Below are 25,763 nucleotides of genomic sequence, written 5' to 3'. Positions count from 1 at the left end.
CAATTAAACAATGAACGAGAATTACTGCGTGTATAATAGACCCATATGTTAACATGTTGACCCGCCCTGTGTTCCATCTGTTATCATTAACACCGGATCTCACTCTGATTGGACGAGCGAGGCGCAGCTCTGCTGTCGGTGCAAGGCGCATCGTGGTCTGTCCCGAGTGACGGACACTCAGTCCACCTGGAAACACAAAGTAACCATCATTCAGTCAGCTCAGGTGTAGAGGATCCAGCAGGTGTTGTCGGAATGGCTGAAAACTGAGGTGAGTTCATTCACCGTGTCACACACACACACACACACACACACACACACACACACACACACACACACACACACACAAAAGACAAACAGTTTCTGGGTGTTATACTTTTTTTATACGCACTCATGTTGTGTTTAAAAAGTGACGGTCACGTTATAAAGGTCTATTTTTTTCAGGTTTTTGTGTCCACGTTGTGCCATGTGTCTGTACTCTACACAGATTAAATGAACTAATCTGGATTACAGTCAGCACCGCCTGGGCATGACTGTCCTCAGACCAAGAAAAACACATGGAACATCTCATTTATACAATATACAGTGATACATGTCCTATGTTTATATAATATCTACAAACAAGGTGGTGGAAAATGTATTACGTCACTTTATTCAAGTACAACTGTTTAAAAATACTGAAGCAAAAGTACAAGAATGTCAGAAAAAGAATAAGTATCAGAAATAAACACAATACTTTAAATTCAGACTGGTCCCTTTTAGGAGTTTTTATACTAGTTTTTTATATATATACTATACTATACTATACTATACCATACTATACTATTATTATAATATAGTCTAAATTAAATTATAGCATTATTATTGTTATTATTATATTGTTATATCTATGTTATAGTTAGTCAATGTTTTGTAAAAGTTTTAATAAATATAAATAATAATAATATAATAATAATAAACAGATGTAAAATTTCTGGTGGGAGATTGCAATGTATACAAATTGGTCGACATGTGTTTAATCCATTGAAACTTCTTCGCTGCTTAGTCCTGGATCATCTGTTGCGTAGGCGTTGAACAATATGCTGGGTCATTTGGTACTGTATTTGGCTGTAACTGAAGGATGAAAAACTTTCTCTCCCTTACACCTGTTTTTCTTCTGTATCTTTAATCCAGCAGGGACCTTTGCTTGATGAAGGGAACTCTATAAGAGGATTTAGAGGAAAAAGAGAGAAAAGACATAATTCTCTGGTGACTAAACTCATACTGGAAATAAACTTGCTGGTGACCTGGAGTAAAACATGCAGGGGTGCGAGGTGAGTACCAGGCTGCGCTACAGGCTGACTCTGGCCTCGGGGATGCTGGAGTGTCTCTGCTTTGCCGGTGTGGTGTTTGGTTTTGCCTCTCTGATGTTTGTGCTGAAGGAGGATGGCTACTTCAGTTATCTGTGTGCCACTGTCCCAGGTACCAATGGCACTCTCACCATTACAGGTAAGCAACTCTGAAGTTCAGGTTTGAGAGGCGATCTTGTTGCTGCTATGCCCATCCCGGTATTCCTGTTGAGTAAACCTAACATGGACCTCAGTTGTTTCTTTAAAAATATGTCAGATTTAGGGGCTCTATTTACAGATTGTAATGGTAATTTAATATTCTTACTTATCACTTCTAAAGTTCTCGTTTATCCTTTGTATCTAATTGCCAATAAGCTATGACTCATGTTTATAACATCCAGTCTATGTGTATAAATGCTCTCATTCATACTTTGCCTTTCATTCTGCAGACTGCTACTATGTGCTTTGTATAACTGCTGACCTTCTTTGCAAAGACAGCTTAATTCTCAAGTTTTATTTTAGTCTCACATCATTTAATAAGAATTTCGACCACAATAATATGGCAGAAATTGAAAAATATGCTAAACTAATTTTCATTAGTGTATAATCACTGGAAAATAAGAATTGTTATGTTTTTATTACCTTAGAATGAGCATTTTATAGCTACAGACAGTCCTCTCCTCCTTACGAGTTTGCTATGTCTCTATGTGTAATGTCTGGAATGTACTGTAATGTCTGGAATGTACAAATACTGTCAATTAAAGCTGCATGAATAGATTTTTGGCCACTTTGGGGCAGAAAAATTTAAAAAACTCAATGACAACAAGGGGTCCCTTTCACAGTAAAAGTCATTTCATTAATTCAGCTTTAAGATAACTTAGACCACAAAGCGCACAAGTGTGAAAATAGTGTCACAGACCATCATCCTGAAAGGACCAGAGGTTAAAGTAAGTGTTTTAAGTTTAACGTTTAAAACACAGAAATATTTCTACTATTATCTACTATGAGTGAAGTAAAGACTGCGGTCTACACATGATCTAGTACCACTGCTATGTGGGCAAAGACAGAGCATTCATGGGTAACTGAAGATATGATGCTAGTGTAGTGATATAATGTCATAATGTCACAAGCTTTCCCCTCTTCTTGCAGACTGTAGTGGACAGGATGAGCAGTTCTCTCTGGTCTTCACCATCACCTCGTTCCTCAACAACTTCCTGTGTCTAGTCAATGGCTACCTATTCGATCGATTTGGCACCTTGGTGACGAGGCTGGTGGCAATGTGAGTTCGCTCTCTAACCATGAAACAAAACAATTACAGTTGAAAACCTTGACAGTATCAGTTTTTGTCCTACCTCAGATAGCAGGAAACAAAAGTTTAAGTTCAGTAGGCAAAACAAGTGGCTGATAATCTGAAATAAGTTATCATTCAATGCATAATATCCATGAGCTCAAATGTATATTTCAGTTTGCAGTTTTTTACAGTTAGGATAAAGGGGCATTATTAAGAGTTACAGAGATAAACGTAGGGAGTGTCTAAGAAGGCAGAGATTACACTACACTTACTTTGATTGTAGACACTACTTGGCCTTTGTATTTGCAGTGTCAGTATATTTATGATTTAAGTTCAGTCAATATATTGTCAGAAACTGAACCCTTTGACCCCAGACTGTCTCTCCATAAATGGCAAATTTCATTAAAGACTTGTGCCTGCAGATGTTACATACATCTACATGCACACTGGTGCTGGAAAGTGATCAAGTGACCTGCTCATAGTGTGAAAATACATCTCAGCTTTCTAGTGTGTGTATGTTTTGGTGGATAGATCACAAAGGCACTGATGTAGCTGCTCCAAATTCACATTTCTCTCTCCAGATGTTTGTACACGACTGGAACTCTTCTTGTGGCCTTCTCCAGTGCAGGTAGGTGAACACAGGCACAAGCATTCATAACATACATCAAAGAATCACAATAATAATGATGAAGCGACCATTTCATGCAGTTCACTAAACCTTTTTTTAAAAAAAACAACAACAATAATTCAAGTAAATCTTATTAGTAATCAGTTATTACACATTATAAATGGAATGGTGAATGGATTCATAGTTTACATCCATATCATCACACCTATTTCCTTTTGTTTCTTCTTGCCATAGTCCTTCCACAGTGAGAAATTCTCAGTATTCATGTACTATAGCACTGGGATTTTCTGGAAGTTATTCCAAAAGGCTCCTTGTTTAGCACAGGAATATCTATCTATCTATCTATCTATCTATCTATCTATCTATCTATCAAACTCTTTCTTTTCTTTAGTGAACATTACAAGCACTAATGCAGTAATGCAGTAATAATGAACACACTTATGTACTTGAAATAGCAAGTGTAAGTATGGAAGTATTGACCAACAGCACGTGAACTGAGACACAGTTAAGACTTTTCTGCTTACTTGGTTAGTGACTCTGGAATCCAGCTCTAACCAAGTGAAGGGGAGGAATAATAATTTCATAATCAATGGGATGGTTTCTATACTTGTCTGAAGTTGCTAAAGTTTGTCTTCCTGTCATGTAGCATTATCAGAGCTGCTTTTTCCCGCCTTGTCCTGCGTTGCCGTGGGAGGAATTCTGCTCCTTCTAACTAACATGCAGGTGAATTCTGATAATATTTCTGTATAAATATCCCAGCGTAGAAACAGACTGCGTGAAACACTTTTGAAATCTCTTCATCACTGAATTCCGTCTCTGTGAGTTGTGAAGGTTGCCAACCTGTTTGCTGCTCATCGCTCCACCGTCATCACCCTCTACAACGGTGCCTTTGACTCCTCTGCTGCTGTGTTTTTCCTCATCAAGGTAAACTAAGACAACCATGTCAGTGGCTGTGCTCTGAACTCATTTACTGGATGTCACAAAACAATATCAGGCACCGTAGAGGGCATTTGTTACGGGAATTTTAAAGAAAAACCCTTAAATAAGGAGGATCGGATTCAAAGCATCAATGTTTAAGTTGAATTTATTGTTCTTGTACAAGAGGAGCGTTTTACAGTGCAACACACTAAAGGGGTTACAGAGAAAAAGGCTCCCAGAGGAGCGTTAACAGTTGGTTCTTATACATTTTCCTGAAGATGGGCTGTCTCAACCCCTGTAAATTGTTAAAAGGTCAATTTGCATATGATGCCTTTAAACAGCTTACTTCAACATATCACCTGAGTGAGTAGCCATTAAACAGCTTACTTCAACATATCACCTGAGTGAGTAGCCAGTATATCCCCAATCTTGATGTCATCTCTCTGACCTGTCCCTGACTCATTCTGTTCTCAAACCCTGCCAGTCTGAGTAAAACATCAATAAAGGGAAGTGCCCTAAGGACATATAATGTATGAACAAACATTGTATTGGAAGTTAAAACATCCAACTAGCTGTGTAACCCTAATTTTTATAACAGCATTCACATGTGATTTGATATTACAGCTAGAAACAATGGCTATTCAGTTTTTTGCCAGGTCTTCTTTGAACCACTCCATTTTCGTTTTCTAAGATGTTTTCCCCTGTTTTCCAGGTTCTGCATGAACAGGGAGTCTCTCTCCGCTCCTCCTTCCTTGTTTTATCCTCCTGTAGCATTATTCACCTGTTGAGGACCTTGCTGCTGATGCCCAGAACTCACATCCCTTACCCTCTGCCTCAATACTACACCTACGGGTGAGAACACTAGCTTGTCTTTGAAACACTTCCTGCATTAGGTCGCGTAGGCCATCTTTATAGATAATAATAATAATAATACATTTTATTTAAAAGCGCTTTTCAAGGTACTCAAAGACACTTTACAAAGAAGAACGTCAAATCATCAAAACAATATAAGATAATACACTAAAAACACATTAGACATTAAACATTAAAAGCAATTTCAAAAAGGTGTGTTTTTGTCGGAGATTTGAAGGTGGGCAAGTCAGTACAGTCACGGATGTGTTTGGGGAGAGAGTTCCAGAGGGAGGGGGCAGCTGCAGAGAAGGCTCTGTCGCCCCAGGTTCGGTGCTTGGTCCTAGATGGAGGAGTCAGGAGGTTTGCAAGATGAACGGAGGCTACGGGATGGATTGTGCCGATGGAGCAAGTCAGTGAGGTAGGAAGGGGCCTGGTTATGGAGGGCTTTGTATGTGAGGAGGAGGATGAGAACTGGATACGCTGTGGACTGGGAGCCAGTGGAGTTTCTGAAGGACTGGAGTGATGTGATCACGGGTGCGGGTGTGGGTGAGCAGACGAGCAGCAGATTTTTGGATGTACTGTAGTTTTTTTTTTATTTTGGATGGTGTGCCATAGAGGATGTTGTTGCAGTAGTCAATTTTGGAAGTGATGAAGGCGTGAATGAGGGTTTCAGCAGCGGGGAAGGAGAGTGATGGGCGAAGTCGGGCTATGTTCTTGAGATGGAAGAAGGCAGTTCTGGTGATTTGGTTTATGTGATGTTCAAAGGAGAGGTTATTGTCAAAGATGACTCCGAGGTTGTGACTGTGGGGGAATGGAGACAGGGTGGAGTTGTCGATGTTGAGGCGGAAGCAGTCTGCGGTTTTGGTGAGGGATTTTGGGCCGATGATGATCATGTCTGATTTGTCACAGTTTAGTTTGAGAAAGTTGGTCTGAATCCAGGATTTGATGTCGGCGAGGCAGTTGGAGAGAGTGGAGTGAGTGGTGCGCGCCGGGGGTGGTGGAGTTGGTGGAGATATAAAGCTGGACGTCATTGGCAAAACAGTGGAAATGAAGACCATGGTGGCGAATGATGTTGCCAAGAGGGAGCAGGTAGAGTATAAAGAGGAGAGGACCAAGCATCGAACCCTGGGTGACGCCTTGGGACAGAGGAACAGTGGAGGAGGTGCAGTTGTTGATGTGGATGAATTGTTGTCGGTCGGATAGATGAGACGTGACAGTCACTTTTCCTGATGTACAGACTAGATTGCGGACAGGCCAACACTTACAATCTCGAGCAGTTTGAGAGGATGAGGAACGGTGGGATGACAGAATCACAGGAGACCAGTGGGAAGGACGTGTCGCAAGCACCTGAGGAAGGGACTGACGCTCAAGACTCAAAAACTGGTACTTAACCTCACTACGATATTCACATTGTCAGTTGTGGGTAAGATGGTTGATGTGTTTTTCTCTCTTAATCACACAGAATGTAAATCAGCAAAGCTTTGTAAGGTGTGTGTATGACTACAGGTATATTGATGAACTATATAAATTTGGGACTTGATGCTTTACATGCTTTTAGTGGAGAGTTTCCGGAGCTGCGTGCTGTCCTGGTTCTTCCTGTGGCACATGATGTGGCTGTCCATAATGCAGTTGAGGCACTACCTCTTTATTGGCACGCTCAACCCCATGCTCAACCGACTGGCTGACAATGATCCCAACCTGGGTAACTCCATGCTAACTGACTGTGATTTAAAACTTTCTCCTTATTCTCTTATTTACTTTTGCATTCTCTCCTCTCATCATCACCACCCAATCTGAACTCATATTTATTTTTCATCTCCTCTCTTTGTTTCCTTCTCACCTCAGTGAGCCAGTATACCAATGCTTTCGCCATGACCCAGCTGTGTGGAGTGCTATGTGCTCCCTGGAACGGGCTCCTCATGGACAGACACAAGGGGAAGCCTCTGGCTCCTGGTGAATCAGTGTTATTTCACTGCATGTTTGTTTGCGACAGAGCATCTTTACTCATCACTTGTTAACCATTTTTTCCTCCTGTAGGAGAAACTGAGCAGGAGGTGGACCTGCGCTCCTCCTCTCTGTCTCTGTTCCTGACCTCGCTGCAGTGCCTGCTGTTCTCTGTGTGCGCATCCGTTCCTTTCCTCCCGCTGCAGTACCTCACCTTTATTCTACAAGTCCTCAACCGCTCCTTCCTCTATGGAGGAAATGCAGCCTTCATTAGCATGGCGTGAGTATCACACTTGCTTTATTTATACATTATATATTGAATTGGGTTTGAGACTTCAAATGTTTAACAGAAAGCCTGAGTCACACACCTGGGATCTAGAGTTTAAAATCCATGGGACAGGTGTTGTTGATTTACAGAAACGGTGCTATTGAGTTGCATTGTGGGAATTGAAGGATCCTGGGTTATTGGAGGTTATTACTCAGCTTTGTTGGATACTAATTTGTCATTTTCTACAGTCTGTTTTATTTATCTGCCATGAATAACAGACTATAGACTTACTACTACAATCATTTGACACAAAATACTGATTTCTATGGTACTTATTCACGTAATAAGAGGGATTTATTTGGGCTTCATTTTGCAACATTGACCAGCTTGCTGTACATTATCCTGTATTTAACTGCTGTGCTCTGAACTCACATTTTCACCTATTTTTTTTATTTTTATTTTTTTAATCTGGCTCTCATAAATCTCCCATATTTCTGAAGATGTCATCCTAAATTTCAAATTATTCAAGTTCAAATAGTTGCTGCCTGACTTGAAGATTCATCAGTAGCAAACACTGCAAAACTATGCTATAGGGTGAGGGGGGAAGTCTAAAACTGATAATAGAGAAAAAATGCAATTCAGTGGTTAGAAGTTGACTGTCACCAGCACTGACTCAAAGAAACAACAAAAACAAAAAACACTTCAGCTGCAGCCTCAATTAAATGAACCTCTCATAAAAATGTTGTGACTGCTTCTGACTGCTAATCAGAGACTTTATATAGAGCTGGATCATAGAATCGTAGACATCCTTGTGTTTCTCTCAGTTTTCCAGCCTGTCACTTTGGGAAACTGTACGGCCTGGTGATGTCCGTGTCTGCTGTTATCTCTCTGCTGCAGTACCCCTGCTTCGCTCTGGTTAAAGGAGCTCTGGGTGGAGACCCCTTCTTTGTAAGTACCTACGAAAGTTTCAGAGGTTTCTGTCCCACTGTAATAAAAATAAAGGGAATATATGAGGTGAAGAGATACAACTAAAAACACACCAACAAGAAAGAGACTGTGTGAGAAGTGCCAGTTAAAATTTGAGCTGCAGCATTCTGAACAAGCTGGAGGTAGAGAGTGTTGCAATAGTCTAGGCGAGAGGAAATGAAAGCATGAATTGCCTTCTCTGTTTTAGCATGAATGACATAAAATTGACTTTTGTTACATTGCTGAGATAAAGGAGGCACGACTGCACAACTCTCTTTACCTGCTCTTTGAAACTCAGGTCACTGTCAGAAAAGTGAAGTTTGTTGCCACTGGCTTTGTATTAAATAGTACATCCTCAAGATCATGTAAGAAAGTTGAAATCACTGTCTGTCTAAAAATTAAGTGATTTTACAGCATATGGTGGTAATATTACGGGTATATCCATCCATCCATCTATCATAAATGGTAAACTGTTGTTTTGATCTGTTGCACAGATGGACATTGCTCTGACTCTTGTCACTCTGCTGGCATTCATCCATCCTGTCTACGTCTACATCTACTGCAAGAAAGTAGCTCATCACAGAAAGGACAACACGCAAACTGAGGTCACTAATGGTTTCATAATGGCCGAAGCAAAGTTATAGTTCCAGTCTAAAAATAATAATACATTAATTCAGTGTTTTAGTCTCTTAGGAAATTTACTTTTAGGTCTTTGCACATTATAAACTAGAAAACAGAGATTTTCTGTATGTAATGTATTATTAGTTTAATAAAAAAAAGTTTAAAAATGTTTTATTGATTGGGCTACATTCTATTTGAATACTAACATTACTGAGCTGTAACCTCAATACACAATGTACAGTACGCATAATACTGCTATACTGGGTGCTATGTTAATACACAGTATGTTGTTTGTGATTAAATCAGCTCAAATGATAATGTTTTATTTTGAAAAAGTATCTGACAGGTGCATGTATTTACATTACAGTAAACATGACAGTCAAAAACAAAAACAGTTACTCTGCATGTACATGAATATTAACATCACAGTCTAAGACAATACAGACATTGTGCTAATAAGATTCATCCAATGTAACAGTGTATAATGTAGTGCTCATGTTTCACCAAACACTTGTGATCACTTTGAACCATCATGTTGAAGTTCTATTACCAACTTACTGATAAAAAAAGCAGCATTAAGTCATCTAATAATTAATCTTTGGATAATATGAACCGACTCAACACCAAAAACATGTTAATGCTAAAGCAAAGGCACATGGTAGTCATTTCACTTAATGCTACCATGGAGGACTTTCATCCAACACAAACAAGCGACACACTTCAATCACAGTTATACACATTTGTTAGAAATTAGTATTGAGGATAAAAAATAAAAATTAAGAATATCTACCGATCTACTGTGTGATTGTATCCAAAAGAAGTAAGGCACTAGGCGCTACAAGGTACTGAATACACAGCAAAGTCAAATGTAGATCAGAAGTATAACAGTCCAGGCTATACACAGTATAAAACTTGTTTACTTTCTTTTCTTTAGTCACAACATTAATCAACCTTAATGCACTTATTTTACACTTTAATGAGTCCTCTGCGTGTACTGCATCCAACCTCTGCATGTCTGTGTCCTAGGTGGGGATATTGTGCTGTTCCTCTTTCCTTTTTTTCCAATGGGTTGATTTTGTGTCAGGACTTTAAATTTAAACATGATTTAAACCATTGATTAGAGTGTTACAGGTAGATGAGAGGTTTAAATTCAGAGCTTGTGAAAAAGGAATGAATGTTTGAGTGTTTAAGGGACCTTGTCGATCTTGTCATCGTTCCTACCTCCGGTTAGCCCGCTCTCAGTTGTGGGCATGTGGTTGTGGTGCAGAAACAACATAGAGTCCAAACTTTCTGGTGGAATGTTGGCTCTCTTCCTGTGCGTGACTCCTGCTCCTTGCCTCATAAAGTCTTGTGCAGCGTTACCTGCCACTGCCGGGGCAGCCAGGTAGGCCCGTGCCACGGTGGCCAACAGTGGAAACTGCACTGCCTTCGTCCTCCACCACTGCAGGGGCTCAACCCCCAGAGAAGTCCCCTTGTCGGCTCTGAAGACAGACATCTCCATGTCTATAGACTCCTCCACGGAGCTCTGTCTGCTCCTAGGGGCAGAGCAGAATAGGTCTCCCAGGAGGAACTCCATACCGGAAAGCCCACCCTGAGATCCAGGATCTGCCAACTCGCTCTCATCAGCCTCTCCGGCTTCGCTCTCTTCTTCTTCTTCCTCGAGTTCTCTGAAGTTGATCGGACGGGATTCTTTGAGGCGCTTGCTCCTCCGCAGGATATCACTCTCTGACTCCGGTGAACCCGGTGAGGGGCTTCTCTTGCTCCGGCTTTGCTGCTTACCTTGGCTTCTCCTTTTGTCCTCCTTCACAATCCTGACAGCCTCTTTCTTCAGCCAATCAAAAGTGGCTGTCTGCTCCTTGAAAGAAATCACAACAAAAATATTTAAATTGTTAGAAGAATCAACAGATTAAAAATATATATGCTGACAATTGTCAGCATATATATTTTATTATTCTATAAAGAGCTACTAGAACTAAACGCACTGAAAAACACCTAGGTGCATTCATCACTCAGAGTCTGATAAACTCATCTATGGAAGAATTATCTTATCTTTATTCAAGAGCGCATATTTTCAGTTTGAGAGCATGATTTCTCCTTCTCGTGCTCAGATTTATTGTCCTCGTGCTCAGATTTTGTGCTCGCACTCAGATTTCTGCTGCTTTCTTTCAAATTGTGTGCTTGGACTCAAAACATCACATACTTGTGCTCACATTTCTTCTGCTTGGACACAAACATTTCGCTCGCACTCAAATATGTCCTGTGCGCGCTCAGATCTAATGTGCTCGCGCTCAAATCTAATGTGCTCGCACTCAAAACATGTCCTGTGCGCTCTCAAATTTTTTCTGCTGGCGCTCAAAACAGCACATCCTCTCAGGTGGAGGTGTCTGGTTAGACTGAAGGATGTCCCGCCCTGCGCTTAAATTAGTGTGATTCTCCAGCCAATAGGGAGACAGCTAGAGTCTGGCTCAATCTTGGGTGTGTTCCTTAACCGTTTTTTAACGCTCTGCACGGGCGGGTATATGATCTGTTTGTAAAACTGCTTCTCTCTAAAAATACACCAATTTACCATACTAGCCAGCTATTTAAATCGTCACCTATTTAAGAGCAGAAAAAATTTGAGAGCACACAGGACATGTTTTGAGCGCGAGCACATTAGATTTGAGTGCAAGCACAAAATCTGAGCACGAGGACAATAAATCTGAGCACGAGAAGGAGAAATCATGCTCTCAAACTGGAAATGTGCGCTCTTGAATAAAGATAGGATAATTCTTCCATATTGAGAAAACGGAGTGTTGCACTAAAAGGAAAGTGTTACCAGTTAATGGGTGTTGGGCCACTGAAAGCAAAATCAAATGATAACTATCATCCCTCTAACAAACCTCAGCGTTTTGGTACTGACTGAAACGTGTCCATGGCACGAGGTAATGAAAGCTGTCAGGTACTGCAAGCTAGCATCAAATGTCTCTTCGGATTCATAGTCAAGCTTACAGTAGTTATTCTTTGAATGCGATAATTCCAGATTTAGATCTAAATGTTGCAGATTTTAGACAATATCTGAGCAAAGTTCTTGTACGTCTGCTTGCATTAAGACAACACTGACCCGTTAAAACCTTCTATGGATGGAGGGTGTCACATGCTGTACTGATTGTAAAGCCCCTTCAGGCAGTGAGGTGATTTGTGATTTTGTGCTAGATAAATAAAATTGATGCGACTTAACTTCGACTTCTGAACGGTTCTTAAGTTTCATTCTAGTGAGGTATAAAAAAGTTATTTTGGTACTGAAACCTTGGTATTGTAAAAAGTTAAAAAATGTAGGTACCCACTACCCTGTGGCCTGCAGCTTTAGCGTCAGTCTTTTAGCACAATAATCATGTATGTAAGTAGCCATTGAATGCCACTTTTTGCCAGATTCTTCTTTAAATCGAGTCAACTGGAAACATTAAAGAGTCAACTGGAGATCGTTAGCCAAGTTGTTGTTTCAAACGGCAATTCTACTTCTGAAATTAAGAACCCATTATATGAAAGATTAGGAAGAATTTCGATGATAAGTCTGCAACTGTTAATGTTAACTGCATGTGTCTTGCAAGAACAGAAAGCTTGCCTGGTGTAGCTACTGACTCACCCTCTCCTCCATGAAGCCCAGTCCATGAAACTGGGGGTCGAGGGAACATGCCACACACAGAACCCTGTTGACAACAGGGTTGTCGTAGCAGCTCGCCAAGCTCCGCCTCATCATCCTCTTCACTTCCTTCAGGATGGACGACGAATCTCCTGGCCGTGACACAAGGTGGCAAGAAAGCAGGCCGGTGAGAATGGGTTTGATGAGGGACAGGCGGGGGAACGTCTCCTTGGCGAGAGTTCGGCACGCCACATCCAGAGGTCTGAGCACCAAACACAGGTCCTCCAGAAGCTTCCATTCACATCGCGAAGTCATAACGCTCATTGAGGTTGTATTGGAGGTTGAGTTTGCGTGGCAGCTGCCGGATGAACTGAATTCTGAAGGAGTGTCTTCTTTAGAAACGCCCTCACCTTTAATGTCTTTTATCATATCACAGAAAAGGCTCTTCTGTTTGATAAGCATGCTCAGTAGAGGGTACAGCTTATTCCACGTTGGCGGGCTGTGAGCCCATGACTTCAGCTCTGCATGTTCTTGTTTCGTCAGGGTCTGCGACAGACTCTGGGCGTGTTGCTGATACGTGCTTTTGTTTTGAACGGGGGGCAGAAACAGGATTGAGAGAATGTCCTGAAACTGGTTGAGTGTCTTGGAGATGACAGGATGTGACATCACTTCCTCAATGCAGCCTTGCACAGCGCTGAAGAAACACGGCACAGATGGTAGTCCTTCGCTAGAATGACCATGCTCTGAGCCACGTGGCTCCTCAGGTGACACAGAGTCGTCCCTCTCCAGGAATGTTGTTGAGTTTGGGTGAGGAACACTTCCAGCAGCCTCTCCGACTTTCTCAGTCTTTATCGGCTTCAGCCTCATCTTGTTCTTTCCTTCTCCTCCCAGCAAGACCATATTCGGCTGTGAGATTCCCCACTCCTGAGCCATCACTTTCACTTGAGCCTCCACTGTTCGAAGGCTGTAGTCCTTCATCCCATTATCTGTCAGTCTTTGGGTTGCCAGGGCCAGATTTCGGAAGTTAAAATGACTGTCGATGTAATGTGCCCAGAGGGTGAGGTACCTCTCAGTGTTGCCCTGCCAGTTGTGGAACCAAACATCCACACTTAAAGTGACAAAGTGATGAACTTCTCTCCGATGGCTGGGAGGTCGCCCTCGTCTCCTGGGTTCAATCTCGATGGGAGCAGTGTAATCGAGTATATCCTCGCTCTCTCCGCTTCCCATCTTCCTCCTCAGCAGCTGAGCCAGGCTCATCTTGCCTTTGGTATGATGTTCTTTCAGGAGGTGCTCGAGCTGATGAGGTGAAGGCAGCTCCTTGTAAGAAGGAAGGAGGGTGTGGATGAGCTGTTTGAAGCCTTCTCCTTCTACCAGAGCTGGGGGCTGGAGATCCATGATGAGAAAGTTGGTGATGGCATCGGTCACATGAGCAGCCAGAACCAGGGGCAGTGTACTGACTAGACCGCTGTTAACCATCACTGGATGTGAGCGCTGTTGACCTTTTGGGAAAAAGATTTTCAATCAGCAAATAAGCTTCAACAGTTTTGACAAAGCTAACACAAACTGTCATCAGTTAGACAGGTTCAAACCAGACCTTTCTTTTAACATTGTAACTTTGATATGCTGTTAATTACTGTGCAAAGCTGACAGACAGACGGTTACCTATTCGATCCTTGTTACTGTCACGTGGTCTGATGTGATGTTTGTTGGTCAGATGGTTTTGGAGATCTGCCACTCCTCCTCCGCAGCCCACATTTTCCACACACAGCTTACACACCGCAGTGCTCCGGTCCAGAGGCCGACCGGTCGGGTCCGGCTCAAACCCAAAAAAGTACCACGGGCTGTGTTGTGTGGCGTGTGGGTTACTCAGCAGTTTGTCGGTTCCAGGCATAAAATCGTACTTTTCCATCTGAGATGAGCCAGGGGACGGGAAGGAGATGAGGGAGGAGGAGGGAAAGGAAGAACCAGAATTTATGGCTGAATCTGGGTTTGACATGCCGTCCGGGTTTGACACGGTCGTCACGTCGCTGATCACAAGCATGGGGCTCTGTGATTGGCTGTGATCTGACCAAAGGGAAGAGCTGCTGGGCTCTGGGAGGGTGACCAATTGGATGTCCTGCAGGAGGCGCAGAACTGTCTCCTTGTCTCCAACTTCACATTTCACATTGTCACCTGTGCCACCACCAAAAATAAATGCATACGCCAAATTAAATTCCAATTTATTGTCTGCTGAAACTTAAAAGTGGAGGTCAAAACTGATTAAAAACTGAAAAATTACATCTGAGTGAACTCACCCATCCCCAGGCCTAGCAAAGTGGCATAATCCTTGCCGATCCAGACTCTGAGCTCTGCTCCTTCTGTGATGGGCTGGGAAACTTTATAGTATATGCGACGGTAAAACTGGAAGACGACCAGGTTGTGTTCCTCCTCACTGCTCGTATACGTTACATACCTGAAACATTTAACTATGTTAACTATGACTGCAAAAGTAAGAGACACAGCCCCAAGTGATTGTCAGACAGCATTATGAAAAAAACAGCAAATCAGAAAGGAAAAATGGAAGACTACTTTGAGAGGGAATCTTTGCTTGGGTCAGTAAGAAGTGCTCACCTCATCCAGTTAGATTTGTTTTCATCAGAAGCATCGACGTAGACAAAAGCAGCGTCATCCCTGATCTGGACAGGGAAACAAAGTGTATGTTAACTAGTTTCAAGAGCAAATCTGTATTTCTGCCATTTTGCCATAACTTGATCAATTTCTACTTACAGCCCAGGCATATTTTAGGTTTGTCGGCATTTGCCCTCTGCACACGTCTCCTACAAACGGGCCAAACAGGACTCCCTGCTGGAGGTGACACTTGGCGTACACCTTCATCTCTCCCATCTGCTCTTCGCCAGAAAATCCAGGACCAGACATCCCAGAGCCACCGTCCCCACAGAGGCACAGACAGGAAGGCAGGGACAGTGCGGCCCGGGAGGGCCCGCCGTGGAGCCATGGATCTCCAGGCGGCAGCACAGCGTCTGGAACATAGTTCTGGTTTGAAGCAGTGTGGATGAACGGAATATCCTCAAAGAACTCTTCTTGGTTTAAATCCAAACCTGGAGAGGAAAAAAATAGGAATTATTATTTATGTATGGAATTAAGTTGAGATATTGGTACATTTACTGTGCCGTAAAAAACCCCAGAGATGATGGAATTAAACAACACAGGAAACAGCTACTATACAACATTACACATATTACATTATAGCAACACACACATCATTTTACACATTAGTTATTTATAGCAAAGACAGAAGCTTTGAGTTTGTTTTGATTAATTTTATTGCGTAATATCTGTTTCTATCACGTGCGTTCATTCTGACTTTCTGTAGATATCTAAACATTTCATCCAGACTGGAATTACGAAAACACTTTAATCCATTGCAGCAGTGGTGCTGAGTGTGTGTGCTTCAGTGAACGTCTGTTAGGGGTGCCCACTTGTCTGGTGGCAGACCTGCTGGGTCAGCTGAATCGATCTCTGGCAATATCTCGCTCCGCTGCTTGCGGCTCCCGAGGGACAGCATCTGGTGACTCTGGAGGGAGCTTTCAGACCTGTTGTGAAAATGACGTTTAAGTCTCTTCAGCAGGTGTCATGGGATATGTGCGAATGATGAGGACAACAGGTGGATAAAGACATCATACCTGCGCATGCTGATAGGAATAATTTCTCTCCCCTCCAGTCCTGCGTCACACAGGTGGTGAAAGGGGGTGGTTCTGATGCAGTGGTTGGTATAGATGACAGATGTGCCGGCTTCTTTGCACATTCGATTCAGCATCGAGCCCAGATAATTGACTCCCAGGGGTATGTGGCTGTACCACATTTCATCTGTTAGCTCCTTCTTAGGCTGTAAATAAAGAGCGGAGGCATTGGATGGGAGCTTGCTGAGGTACTTTAAAAGAGAAGTAATGGGACAGTATTCACTGCCAGGATTCTCGAACATGCAGCATCGGTCCTTCTCGTTGTGGATTTTTGCCTCGTCACTAAAAGTTAAAGTGCAGTATCTCAGTCCTCTGTCATCTTTTCTGATCACAAACGAATCTGGCTTCAGATTCCTGTTAGCCTGCTTCCCCCTGCGGCCGAAATGCACTTGTACATCAAACCAGACTTTGTTCAGAAGTCCCCTTGGAGTGCTGGTGTCCATCACACGTGAGTGTCTGAGGACGCGGATATCCTCAGGAGACAGCGCCTGGTGGTGTGATGTTATATCTCGACCGGACTTCCTGATTCTCTTGAGCACTCCCAGGAACACCTTGTTGGCTGAGGTGAACTCAGCATCTCTCATTAAGCACACAGGTCGGCTCACAGGAGGTTCCTTGAAGTAACGGTTAAGTCCAGCCCTCAGTGCAATGTAACTAGCAATCCCGTACAGCTCTCCTTTGCTGTTTCGCACCGAACCATAAAAGTGTCTGAGCAGCCCGTTCAGCTCGGACTTCTCCACCGTGATCAGGTCCACCTGCAGCCCCTGAGACTCCAACCAGCCAATGAAGCAATTCACAGCCCATGTTGTCTGCTTCTTTGTGACCTTACTTATTTCATTCCTGCTGTCTTCAAGTTCATCTAGTTCCAGGTCTGACACCATTGCATGCCTAGAAATGTCTGTGTTATTTACCTCACCCTCCTCTCCTTCTTCTTCTCCTTCTTCTTCTCGTGACTCATCCTCTTCTTTCAGGATGAGCTCCTCCTTAGTGTTCAGGTCAGGTTCAAACAAATCCTTCAGGTGTGCACTCATAGTGTTAGCTGTTAGCTCCATGGAGCTGTGCTTTGTGATCAATAGAAAATGGATCGAGCACAGGTGTCAGGATATGGCCATGTAAACAAAGCGGAGTGATACCGCCCCAAACAGTCACGTTACGGTGCTATACGGCGATTATACCACGGTCATTATCAGGTTGTATTGTGCAGCCGATTAAAAAAAGGGGGGGCTTTAAAAAGGCTAAAGATGGCGGCTCACTCATTGCACCAAACGAATAACCGTCGTTATTTACACAGCAGCGGGGACAAAGGCAACATATGCAGCAACAAAAGATGTTTGAAATAAACAAAATATTCCCAGATGTTTCCGTCAGCTGCTCACAACTCAACGTGTGTAGGGCTGTTTTGGTGATACCATGGCAACAACACGGGTATGAGACTGCCGTAAAACAGACTTCTAGGCAGGCCCTGGGGTCGTGTTGTCAGTGCGCATGCGTGCAAGCATCTCGTAGGTCGGCAGTACAAAGTTTTGTTTGTAAAGCTATGTAAACATGAACACTCTGTGTGGATTAATGCACAATTTATCAGTCCACCGCACATGTTAGAGGGTGTATTATGTATAAAAGGGCCTGACATTAGATAAAAACATATAAATAGACACTATTTTACTTTGCTGGAGTGTAAGCAATTGTTTTGATTATATATACACTCTTTGAATGTGTCTGATACCACCACAATGCACGGTCGGAATCAAACGTTTCATTTATAGGTAACACACCCCCATCACCCTGAGTAATACACATTCTGCTATACCAGGTATACCATGCCACGTGGTCTGTGTGTTATAAAACAGTAACAAAGAGTGTAGGCATTCACAAACAGCACCAGGGTCAGGGACTATTTTTTTCCCGCCTCTAGCTCCCCTCTGTTAGTTTATACACCCATAATAGTGCCCTGCTGTAATTACACTGTCAGTTTTAAGGGGGTGGGTGAATCCACTAGTGCAAGCGGACTCAAATTTGATGCACACTTTAGATTTCACAATTCTCGCATTGAAAGCGCTGAATTAGGTGGTAAATCACCTTGAGCCTCAAACAAAGCTGCAGTGGTCGGGGTGGAAGTGGTCTCGAAAAGATCTGCACGATGTCGACGTCTCAGATGACTTCTTAAGTTCGTGGTATTTCCACCTTTTGCAAGCACTATTTTTCGGCATAAACGACAAACGGCCTCCCCAGAGTTCAAAGGTTGTCCCTTTTCATCTGCTTTCAAGCCGAAGTACAACCACACGATAGACTTGCTTCTTGGTTTACAGATAAGATCCATGTTTGAGTGGAGGTCTTCTTCTTCCCTGCAGACTGTCCGCTGGATGCAGCACCGCTGAGTGGTGGTTAGAAAGGACACCCCCCATGGAAAATGACGCCGATCTTCTTCTTCTTCTTCGACACTAGGTGCAATGCCGCCACCTTCTGAATTGGAGTTAGTATCAGAAGAAATTTTACTCTACTCTAATGATGATGATGTTTTATCAGACACATGTGACCAAGCCTCACCCTTTACATAATGTCCTATTCCTGTCTATTACCTATCTACAACCCATTGCTTCCTCTCACCTCACCTCACCTCTCTCTACTCTCTTATGAAGACAGTATCAGTATCAGAGTATTATTTCCTCTGCCTCACTCTTCCTAGCCTTTCTTACTCATTTCTGATTTGATTATACTTTTAACCTCAACCTTGCTTTATTTTGAAACCATCATTTTCTTGTTGCTCCTTGTGCATATTTATCTGCCAGCTCATTTCCATCCACACCATTGTGTGCACGGATCCACATGAATTTTATTTCTATATCATTTAAATCTTCATCCTTGGGTACACACCAGATTACTTTTGTTCCCCAATGTTCCAAAATTGGTTCTAATTTTTCTGTTGTTTGCATAGAAATGTATTATTTTCATACATCCTTTTTGATCTATACTTAAAAAGCGGTACAATCACATGATTTTCACGAGGTACAGGGAGGAAGAAGGGCTTTAACAATGGGTGTTTTCATACATGATAAATGATTTATGTATTTGTTTGTATAATATATTTATTTTCTATTTCTCTATTTTCTTTTTTGTAAATATGTATTACTTAGACATGTATGTTTGGGGAGTAAGATTATTTTCTGAATAGTGGAGAAGAATCTATCTACTTTATTACTCATTCATTTTCTTTTCAATTCTGCACACACACCTACCCATCTGTGCTAGAATGTCCATGAATTGGTTTGACCCATGTTAACTGTATGATTATGACATCTGGCATTTAAACTATTACTATATTATATTATTATTATTACAAAATAATGTCAAAATGTATGTATTTGACACAGAACAAACATATATAGCTGTCTTTTTAAAAATATTCCTATTCTTTCTGTGGCTCTGGGCAGTGTCGTCATCTTAGCACAGTGTACTGATGTGTAAACACTGTATGAGGAACCAGGTGGACAAAAGGAGAACAAAGCTACATTTTGACCAGGAAGCAGGTTAATCTGTAGGTTTCTGAAATTATCTATCAAAACAGAAACTAGGTATAAATGTGCATCATTTGTAAGTTAAATGGTAGATTATTTTGACAGACACTTCCCACTTAGAGAGAAGACACTTCTCATTAAGCTCTATGACTACAAGAAATACACATGCCACCTGGCAGCACTTGACTTAACAGCAGATACTCACGACTCTCACTCACACTCCTCCTTTTTCTCTTGTACGTGACTTACGTGAAATCTTGAAATCTGGCAACACAGCGGCCCGTGTGTGTTGCATTCAGTCTGTGGTCTGACCCACAGTGCCACCCACAGTTTGGCGTTAGCTGTCATATCTGCTGAGTCTAGTGTGTTTTCAGCTCGCACACACACCCCAGGAGGACGAAGCCTGTCCTAAATGTATGCTCGGATGTTTTTCAGGTAAGCATTAAACCCGGGTTTCCAGTATTTTTTATCGCTTTGTTTTCCTGAAGAGAAGTCTCGACAGGCTCTCCCGTAGGAAACACACGTACCTTCATGTTTTAAAATGCGAAACTCGACCTGTCTGTTTATGTAAACCTCGCTTCGGCTTCGTGGTTTTGTGGTCAGTTCACAACCTCGGCGACTCGCTTTGGTTTAGCTTGTGGTTAGCCACCGCTAACCTAATAATGGCCTCTCGCGCTCGCCGTAGCATGCCGTCTTCTTCGTGGTGGGGCGCTTGTTGCCATGGTGACCTCACTCACAAGTTCTCGGTGGGAGAAGCCAGCTGAACTCTAAACGGCAGACACGCCGAGAAAACACACACGGATAAAAACAATGGCTTCTTGCCTTGTCCCGGACTTCCCGGCCGTCATGGTTGCTCTTGAGCATTTAAAGGAACTGGACAAGCAGCTGAAAGAGGACCGAGTGCCATTCTCACCTGAAGCCAGCCTCCATCTGACAGAGATAACCGCTGCCATCACTGAGCTGGAGGCGGACAGGCGCGCTGCCCATGAACACCTAGAGGTGGAAACCATAGAGAACAGCAAGCTGAGACACCAGATTAACAACATAAGAGAAAGGATGAGTCAGGAGATCATGGCTGACATAGCAGCAGCCAGAGCGTCTAATGCTGAAGAGATCGAGCAGCTGCACAAAGACCTCAACGCTGTTTCTCAGCTGCAAGAAGCCGCCGCAAAGAGGCAGGAAGCCTTCTTCAGTCAAAACCAAGCACTGTGCCCAGAGCGAGAGCAGGCGAAGGCCGAGCACGAAGAGGTCGTCGCTTCTCTGAACGAACAGATCACCTTAAAGTACGCTCTGCAGATGGAGCTGGATAAGACGCTGGGGCAGATAGAGGAGATGAAGTCCTGTGCCGCTGCTGCCGAACAGGACAAAATAAGACTGCAACAAGACATGGTGCTGGAGGGAGAGGCTTTCACTGTGAGGAAAGACAACCTGAGCAGAGACGTGTGCCAGGTCGAGGGGGAAATGAAGGAGCAGAAGCAAGCGATCGAGAGGAGCAGAAAAGAGTTGGACATGGTTAACGACAAGAAACGAGAAACACAAGAATGTCTGGGCGAGCTCGTGACTCACATGGCCAAGCTGGAGGGCAGCTTACGGAAAATGACAGCAGCTCGGTGCCAGTACGAGAAACAGCTGGAGGGGGAGATACAAAAGCATCAAGAACTGAGACAACAGAGAGAAACGCTGAAGAAGGATCTGTGTGAGTTAAGGGAAGCCTTCAGCGTCACCATCCAGCATCTCAAAGAGGAAATTGCCACAGTGGAAAGTAAAATAGAGGAAGGTCACGCATCAGGATTGGTCTATCAAGACTCGCTGACGCAGATCTATGAGATCTTCAAGCATCAGTGCGACGAGGAGGACGACGTGAGGGCAGAGCATTTCAAAGTGTCACAGAAGATGCAGCAATCCAAGCTACAGCTGGAGGAGCGCATTGCCTCCATAGTGAAACACAGCAAGGAGATCAAAGAGATGGACAAGCAGATCACAGAACTCCTGGAAACCAACACCATCAACCAGCGCGTGTTTGAGAGGAATCAGGAAGAGATGTGTGATAACATGGACACCGAGAAGAAGAACATCAACCAACTTGAGGAGGAGAGGAGGCGGCTGAAGATGCTCTTGGAGGAGGCGAAGAGGAAGCAGGAGGAGCACGTGGCAAAAATGACTTCCGATATCGGCAGCACCAGGAGGAGATACGAGGAGCTCCGACAAGAGGAGGCAGCGCTCCATCGGCGGCAGCCCAAGAGCACAGATGCCGACTTGCTGAAGAGCCACATTACTGAGTGTGAGGTGGAGTACAGACAACAAGAGACCAAACACCATCAGGACATAGAGCAGTGCACTGCAGAAACAGAGAGCATCACCAGGAGCAACAAGAAGAAGCAGAGGGAGGTGGAGGAGGAAGAGGCAACACTAAAAGAGGTGGAAGCAAAGTGGAACGAAGAGCAGTGCAAGAACCAGAGGCTGAAAACGCTGACCTCGGAGCTGAAGAGGAAGAGGTCTGACCTGGAGCAGTCGATTCAGGGCCTGAAGGAGAAAACCAGCTCTCTGCTTCACCCCAAAGAGAAGATGAAGGCTGAGCTGGAGGAGATGAGGGGAAGTCACATGGACACGCTTGGCAAACAGGCCTCAGAGCTGAGAGCCGCAGAGTTGAGCATCTATGACAGCAGAGTGAAACTGGAGCAGGTCAGCATGGAGAACAGCAGACTGCATCTCCGCATCAGACAGATGACAGAGGGTGTTAGTGCAGCCAGAGAGGACAAAGAGCGATACTGGCGGGAGACCATCCAGTTCCAGCAGGAAGTCAAAGCTTTGCTTGAGAGTTTACAGGAAGCATGGAGAGAGGATTTCTCCATAACTCAGGACAGTCAGAGCAGAGACGGAGACCTGTTGGCGTTGATGGGTGCTCTGATGAGCCACCTGGAGACCAGGAGGCAACAGCTACGAAATGTCAGCACACTCGTACACCATCAGATGTTACAGTTCAGCAAACGACTGGGAGAAAATATAGAACAGAGGAGCTGACGAGCGTGTCACAAAGAGTCCGCTGACCTGCAGTATCTAATGGAAATTCATGCTAACTGGATGGAATACTCAAAGTTGACCTTTAAATAAAGTTTACAGTAACACGATGATATGATGTCTGTTTATTTTTAATACAGGCTTGCATACATTTTCATATTTATTTATTTATTTATCATCCACTTAGTATATCATGAGCCACTGCAACAAGTGAATTTCTCCAGTGTGGGATCAATAAAGTCTATATTATCTTATAGCTTTTAACATAGATAATTTTCACTTGACAGGCAAATACAGGTGTATAAACTGTCTTTTATTTAGTGGATTTAAAGATGGACAAAATCCTATGCCAACAGGCCTTTGTAGGAGAAGCACAGCAATGCTGGCTGAATTCTATATATGCTGACTTGGACAACTGAATAGAACAGGTCCAAATGAATTATATTAACAGATATGATTATTTATCAATTAATTTTTAAGTCTTTAATCAGTTTATTTTCTATCTTTGACAAAAATCACAATTTGAATGCAGTAAAAAAGCTGATTAGTATTACTAGCAGTGTGTGTCAGCTGTGACGCTGAAATATGAAAAATGTGTCATGAAATAGATCTCTTCTTTTAAGCCTTGCACAAAATATTTGTTGTGGTTTCCTTCTTTCAGCATGCTCACCTGGAAGCGGAAGTTAGTTAGTTCCCCTCAGCACTATCCGTCCTACAGCATAACAGACCACAATTCTAGTGCATTTCTTTGTAGGTGTATTTCTTGCAGTGTACACTGCTGCTGGAGAAAACACGCATTTGGTGAATTAATTTAAGTTCACTTCTGTACATTTTTTTTTAACATTTCTCTGCTGCCTTTGTGATGCAAATACATTTTATACTACCTCTGTATACATATATTTACTTACCAACTCACTTATCTGTTTCCTCCTTTGTGTCAGAGAATGCCATGCTGTCACCCAACATGTTTTTCCTCTTTAAGATGTTTGTTTATTGATACACACTTTAATTCAGCATGTAGTAAACCAAACCAGATGATCATTAAAAAAGATAAATGGCAATAAATGATTCATTGGCAAGTTTGAAGAAGAAATCTTCGTTAAAAAGTCTCATCTGTCATGTTTTGTCATTTTCTAGCAGCCATATTCATTTTCAGTGTATAAACACAATTGAACCCGGGGAATAATAATGATCATCAGCTTTTCTTCCTTTTTTTCTTTCATTTCAGACTTTACCCACACAAAGTTTGACGTCTCCTACCAGCAGATGGCAGAAGGGACCGGGCTTCTCTCCGCTGTGACCTTGCCCTGGAGCTCGAGGGTCAAGCAAACACTCACTCCCCTCTGAACAAAAACACGCAGACACATTCGTGGAGACGTACGCTCCCTGCATATACCGCACAGAGGCAGAGAAAGATAGCTGGAAAAACAAGGCAGTAGCTGAGCAAGTGGAGCAGAAGAAAAGCTAGCAGTAAAGAAGGTAAGACGTCAGATAAACATAAAGAAAACTTTGCTCTAAACTCCTCTGTGCCATGTGATCCGACAACTACAGAATCTGAAGCTCGTGACATGCTCATACTGAATCATACAAAATATGACACTGTTTTTTTACTCGTGACTTGGATTATTACAAGTATGTTCTGTCTGTCTCTCTACTCTCAGTATTGTGTCTGCATGTCTTAGATGCCATAACATTTCTCTTTTTCTACCACAAACACAGCTGTTCATCAGCACACCCTGCTGCTGATCACCACTTCTTATCTTTAATTGAACACATGCTGCTGTAAAGTGGAAAAATAGCTTATTTGTACATTCTTGTTTTTCTAGTTTCTGTTGATTTTAGGCATGAATAGTATTTAGAGAAAGTCACACACACAGCACAGCTTGTTTTTATTATTTTATATACAAGATTCAGTTTACTAAAAGGTTATCCTGGATTGGGCCACAATTTGATAGGAAGTTGGTGTCACAAACTAGTAAACAATGCTCGGCATGTCATCTGTACATGCTGTCCTCGATTTGACATAGGTTTTGTTGAAATATGTTGACTCACAGTGAAGTAAGTCATTTCTTAGATGTGTGTCAATACATTTTTTTCCCCGCTCCGTAGCTCACTGATGATTTATTTTGAAAAACTTGGAAGTAGTTTCCCCTGTAGCAAAAGGTTTTTACTTGTAGTTGAGTACCAGGTAACTGTGACTACCTCAAATGTTTTACATTTCCACACACCAGAGAACGTTTGCCCAAAGTTCAACCTTACTCAACTTCCTTGTACCTGTTCTTACCCCCAGACCTTTTTAACTTTGAGTTGGCTGTAGTGCTAACTGAATGATTCTCATCTCACAGAGTAGACACAAAGCAGAGAGCTAAAAAGTCCACAAAGTCAAAGTCATAAAAGATGGCTCCATTCTTTGCTCGTAATACAACTGCAAAATGATTGTTCTAATAATAACCTGCAACAGTGGTGTTCCTGGTGGCTGTAAATAGAGCACTCTGTGGCTATTAAAGCAGATCAGGTTCTCATCTTGTGTTTTGATTTTCATTGTGGTAGCTCTGTTAGAGGATGTTAGGTATATTTCAAATATAAGAATGACATAGACATGTATTTTGTATTATGTGACAAAGCAGTTAATCAGAGTGCTAATGTTATTCTTTCATTATAACTTATATTGTCTCATATAGTACTATGAGAAGGAGCAGAAGGGGTTCATGTTTCTGTCTGTTTATCACTAAAACAAGCTGTGATCTGGCCCATTTGTGTTGTAGTTTGTGTCCACTCAGCTTTGCCTGTCAAAGGTCAGTGAGTGAAGTAGCAATTCAATACGACTATCTGTGTGTGTGTGTGTGTGTGTGTGTGTGTGTATGTATTTTTATATATATATATATATATATATATATATATATATATAAGATATATTTATATATATATATATATAGAGAGAATATATAATATTACAGTGGCAGTTAAAAACAGGCTTTGTGCACAAACAAACTGATAAAGGTCACTCAGCAAAATAAAACATTAATTACACTTTGTTGAGTTAGGTCAGACAGCTGTTTTT

The 25,763-nt window shown here is 42.5% G+C and overlaps 4 protein-coding genes across 9 annotated transcripts in view; 3 read left to right on the top strand and 1 right to left on the bottom strand.

Annotated features, from left to right (window-relative positions):
• The first annotated feature begins 198 nt into the window (after positions 1-198).
• On the top strand, positions 199-19,060 carry LOC104923066 (solute carrier family 43 member 3). Of its 2 annotated transcripts, XM_027283404.1 has the most exons (14): positions 199-268; positions 1,171-1,485; positions 2,475-2,604; positions 3,198-3,244; positions 3,891-3,967; positions 4,076-4,168; positions 4,875-5,014; positions 6,252-6,397; positions 6,573-6,716; positions 6,860-6,967; positions 7,052-7,238; positions 8,051-8,174; positions 8,687-8,797; positions 18,521-19,060. In XM_027283404.1, the coding sequence occupies exons 2-14, from the start codon at positions 1,296-1,298 to the stop codon at positions 18,545-18,547; spliced, it is 1,524 nt and encodes a 507-aa protein (XP_027139205.1). In that variant the 5' UTR covers positions 199-268; positions 1,171-1,295; the 3' UTR covers positions 18,548-19,060. The 2 variants fall into 2 exon arrangements, with proteins under 2 accessions (XP_027139205.1, XP_027139204.1); XM_027283403.1 differs by lacking the exon at positions 18,521-19,060 and having other exon boundaries at positions 8,687-9,000.
• On the bottom strand, positions 9,118-20,345 carry LOC104922949 (uncharacterized). Of its 5 annotated transcripts, XM_027283399.1 has the most exons (9): positions 18,249-18,331; positions 16,116-16,318; positions 15,928-16,025; positions 15,199-15,530; positions 15,043-15,107; positions 14,727-14,884; positions 14,095-14,604; positions 12,436-13,931; positions 9,118-10,668 (listed from the first exon to the last, which is right to left on the bottom strand). In XM_027283399.1, the coding sequence occupies exons 2-9, from the start codon at positions 16,292-16,294 to the stop codon at positions 10,000-10,002; spliced, it is 3,507 nt and encodes a 1,168-aa protein (XP_027139200.1). In that variant the 5' UTR covers positions 16,295-16,318; positions 18,249-18,331; the 3' UTR covers positions 9,118-9,999. The 5 variants fall into 5 exon arrangements, with proteins under 5 accessions (XP_027139200.1, XP_010734216.2, XP_027139201.1 ...); XM_010735914.3 differs by having other exon boundaries at positions 16,116-18,382; XM_027283400.1 differs by lacking the exons at positions 15,928-16,025; positions 16,116-16,318; positions 18,249-18,331 and adding an exon at positions 20,212-20,345.
• LOC104922934 (nocturnin) overlaps positions 19,990-25,763 on the top strand; it is an 18,475-nt gene continuing 12,701 nt past the window's right edge. The window contains exons 1-2 of the mRNA XM_010735908.3: positions 19,990-20,119; positions 23,931-24,181. The gene's annotated coding sequence lies outside the window, so the exon portion shown is untranslated. The remainder of the gene's footprint in view (positions 20,120-23,930; positions 24,182-25,763) is intronic.
• ccdc175 (coiled-coil domain containing 175) lies at positions 20,495-22,705 on the top strand. Its single transcript, XM_010735888.3, has one exon. The coding sequence runs from the start codon at positions 20,495-20,497 to the stop codon at positions 22,703-22,705; it is 2,211 nt and encodes a 736-aa protein (XP_010734190.3).

This window comes from Larimichthys crocea, chromosome X (assembly GCF_000972845.2).
Source record: "Larimichthys crocea isolate SSNF chromosome X, L_crocea_2.0, whole genome shotgun sequence".
In the NCBI taxonomy this organism is placed as follows: Eukaryota; Metazoa; Chordata; class Actinopteri; family Sciaenidae; genus Larimichthys; species Larimichthys crocea.
The sequence above is the reverse complement of the archived record's forward strand: the minus strand, read 5'-3'. Positions and strand labels throughout refer to the sequence as shown.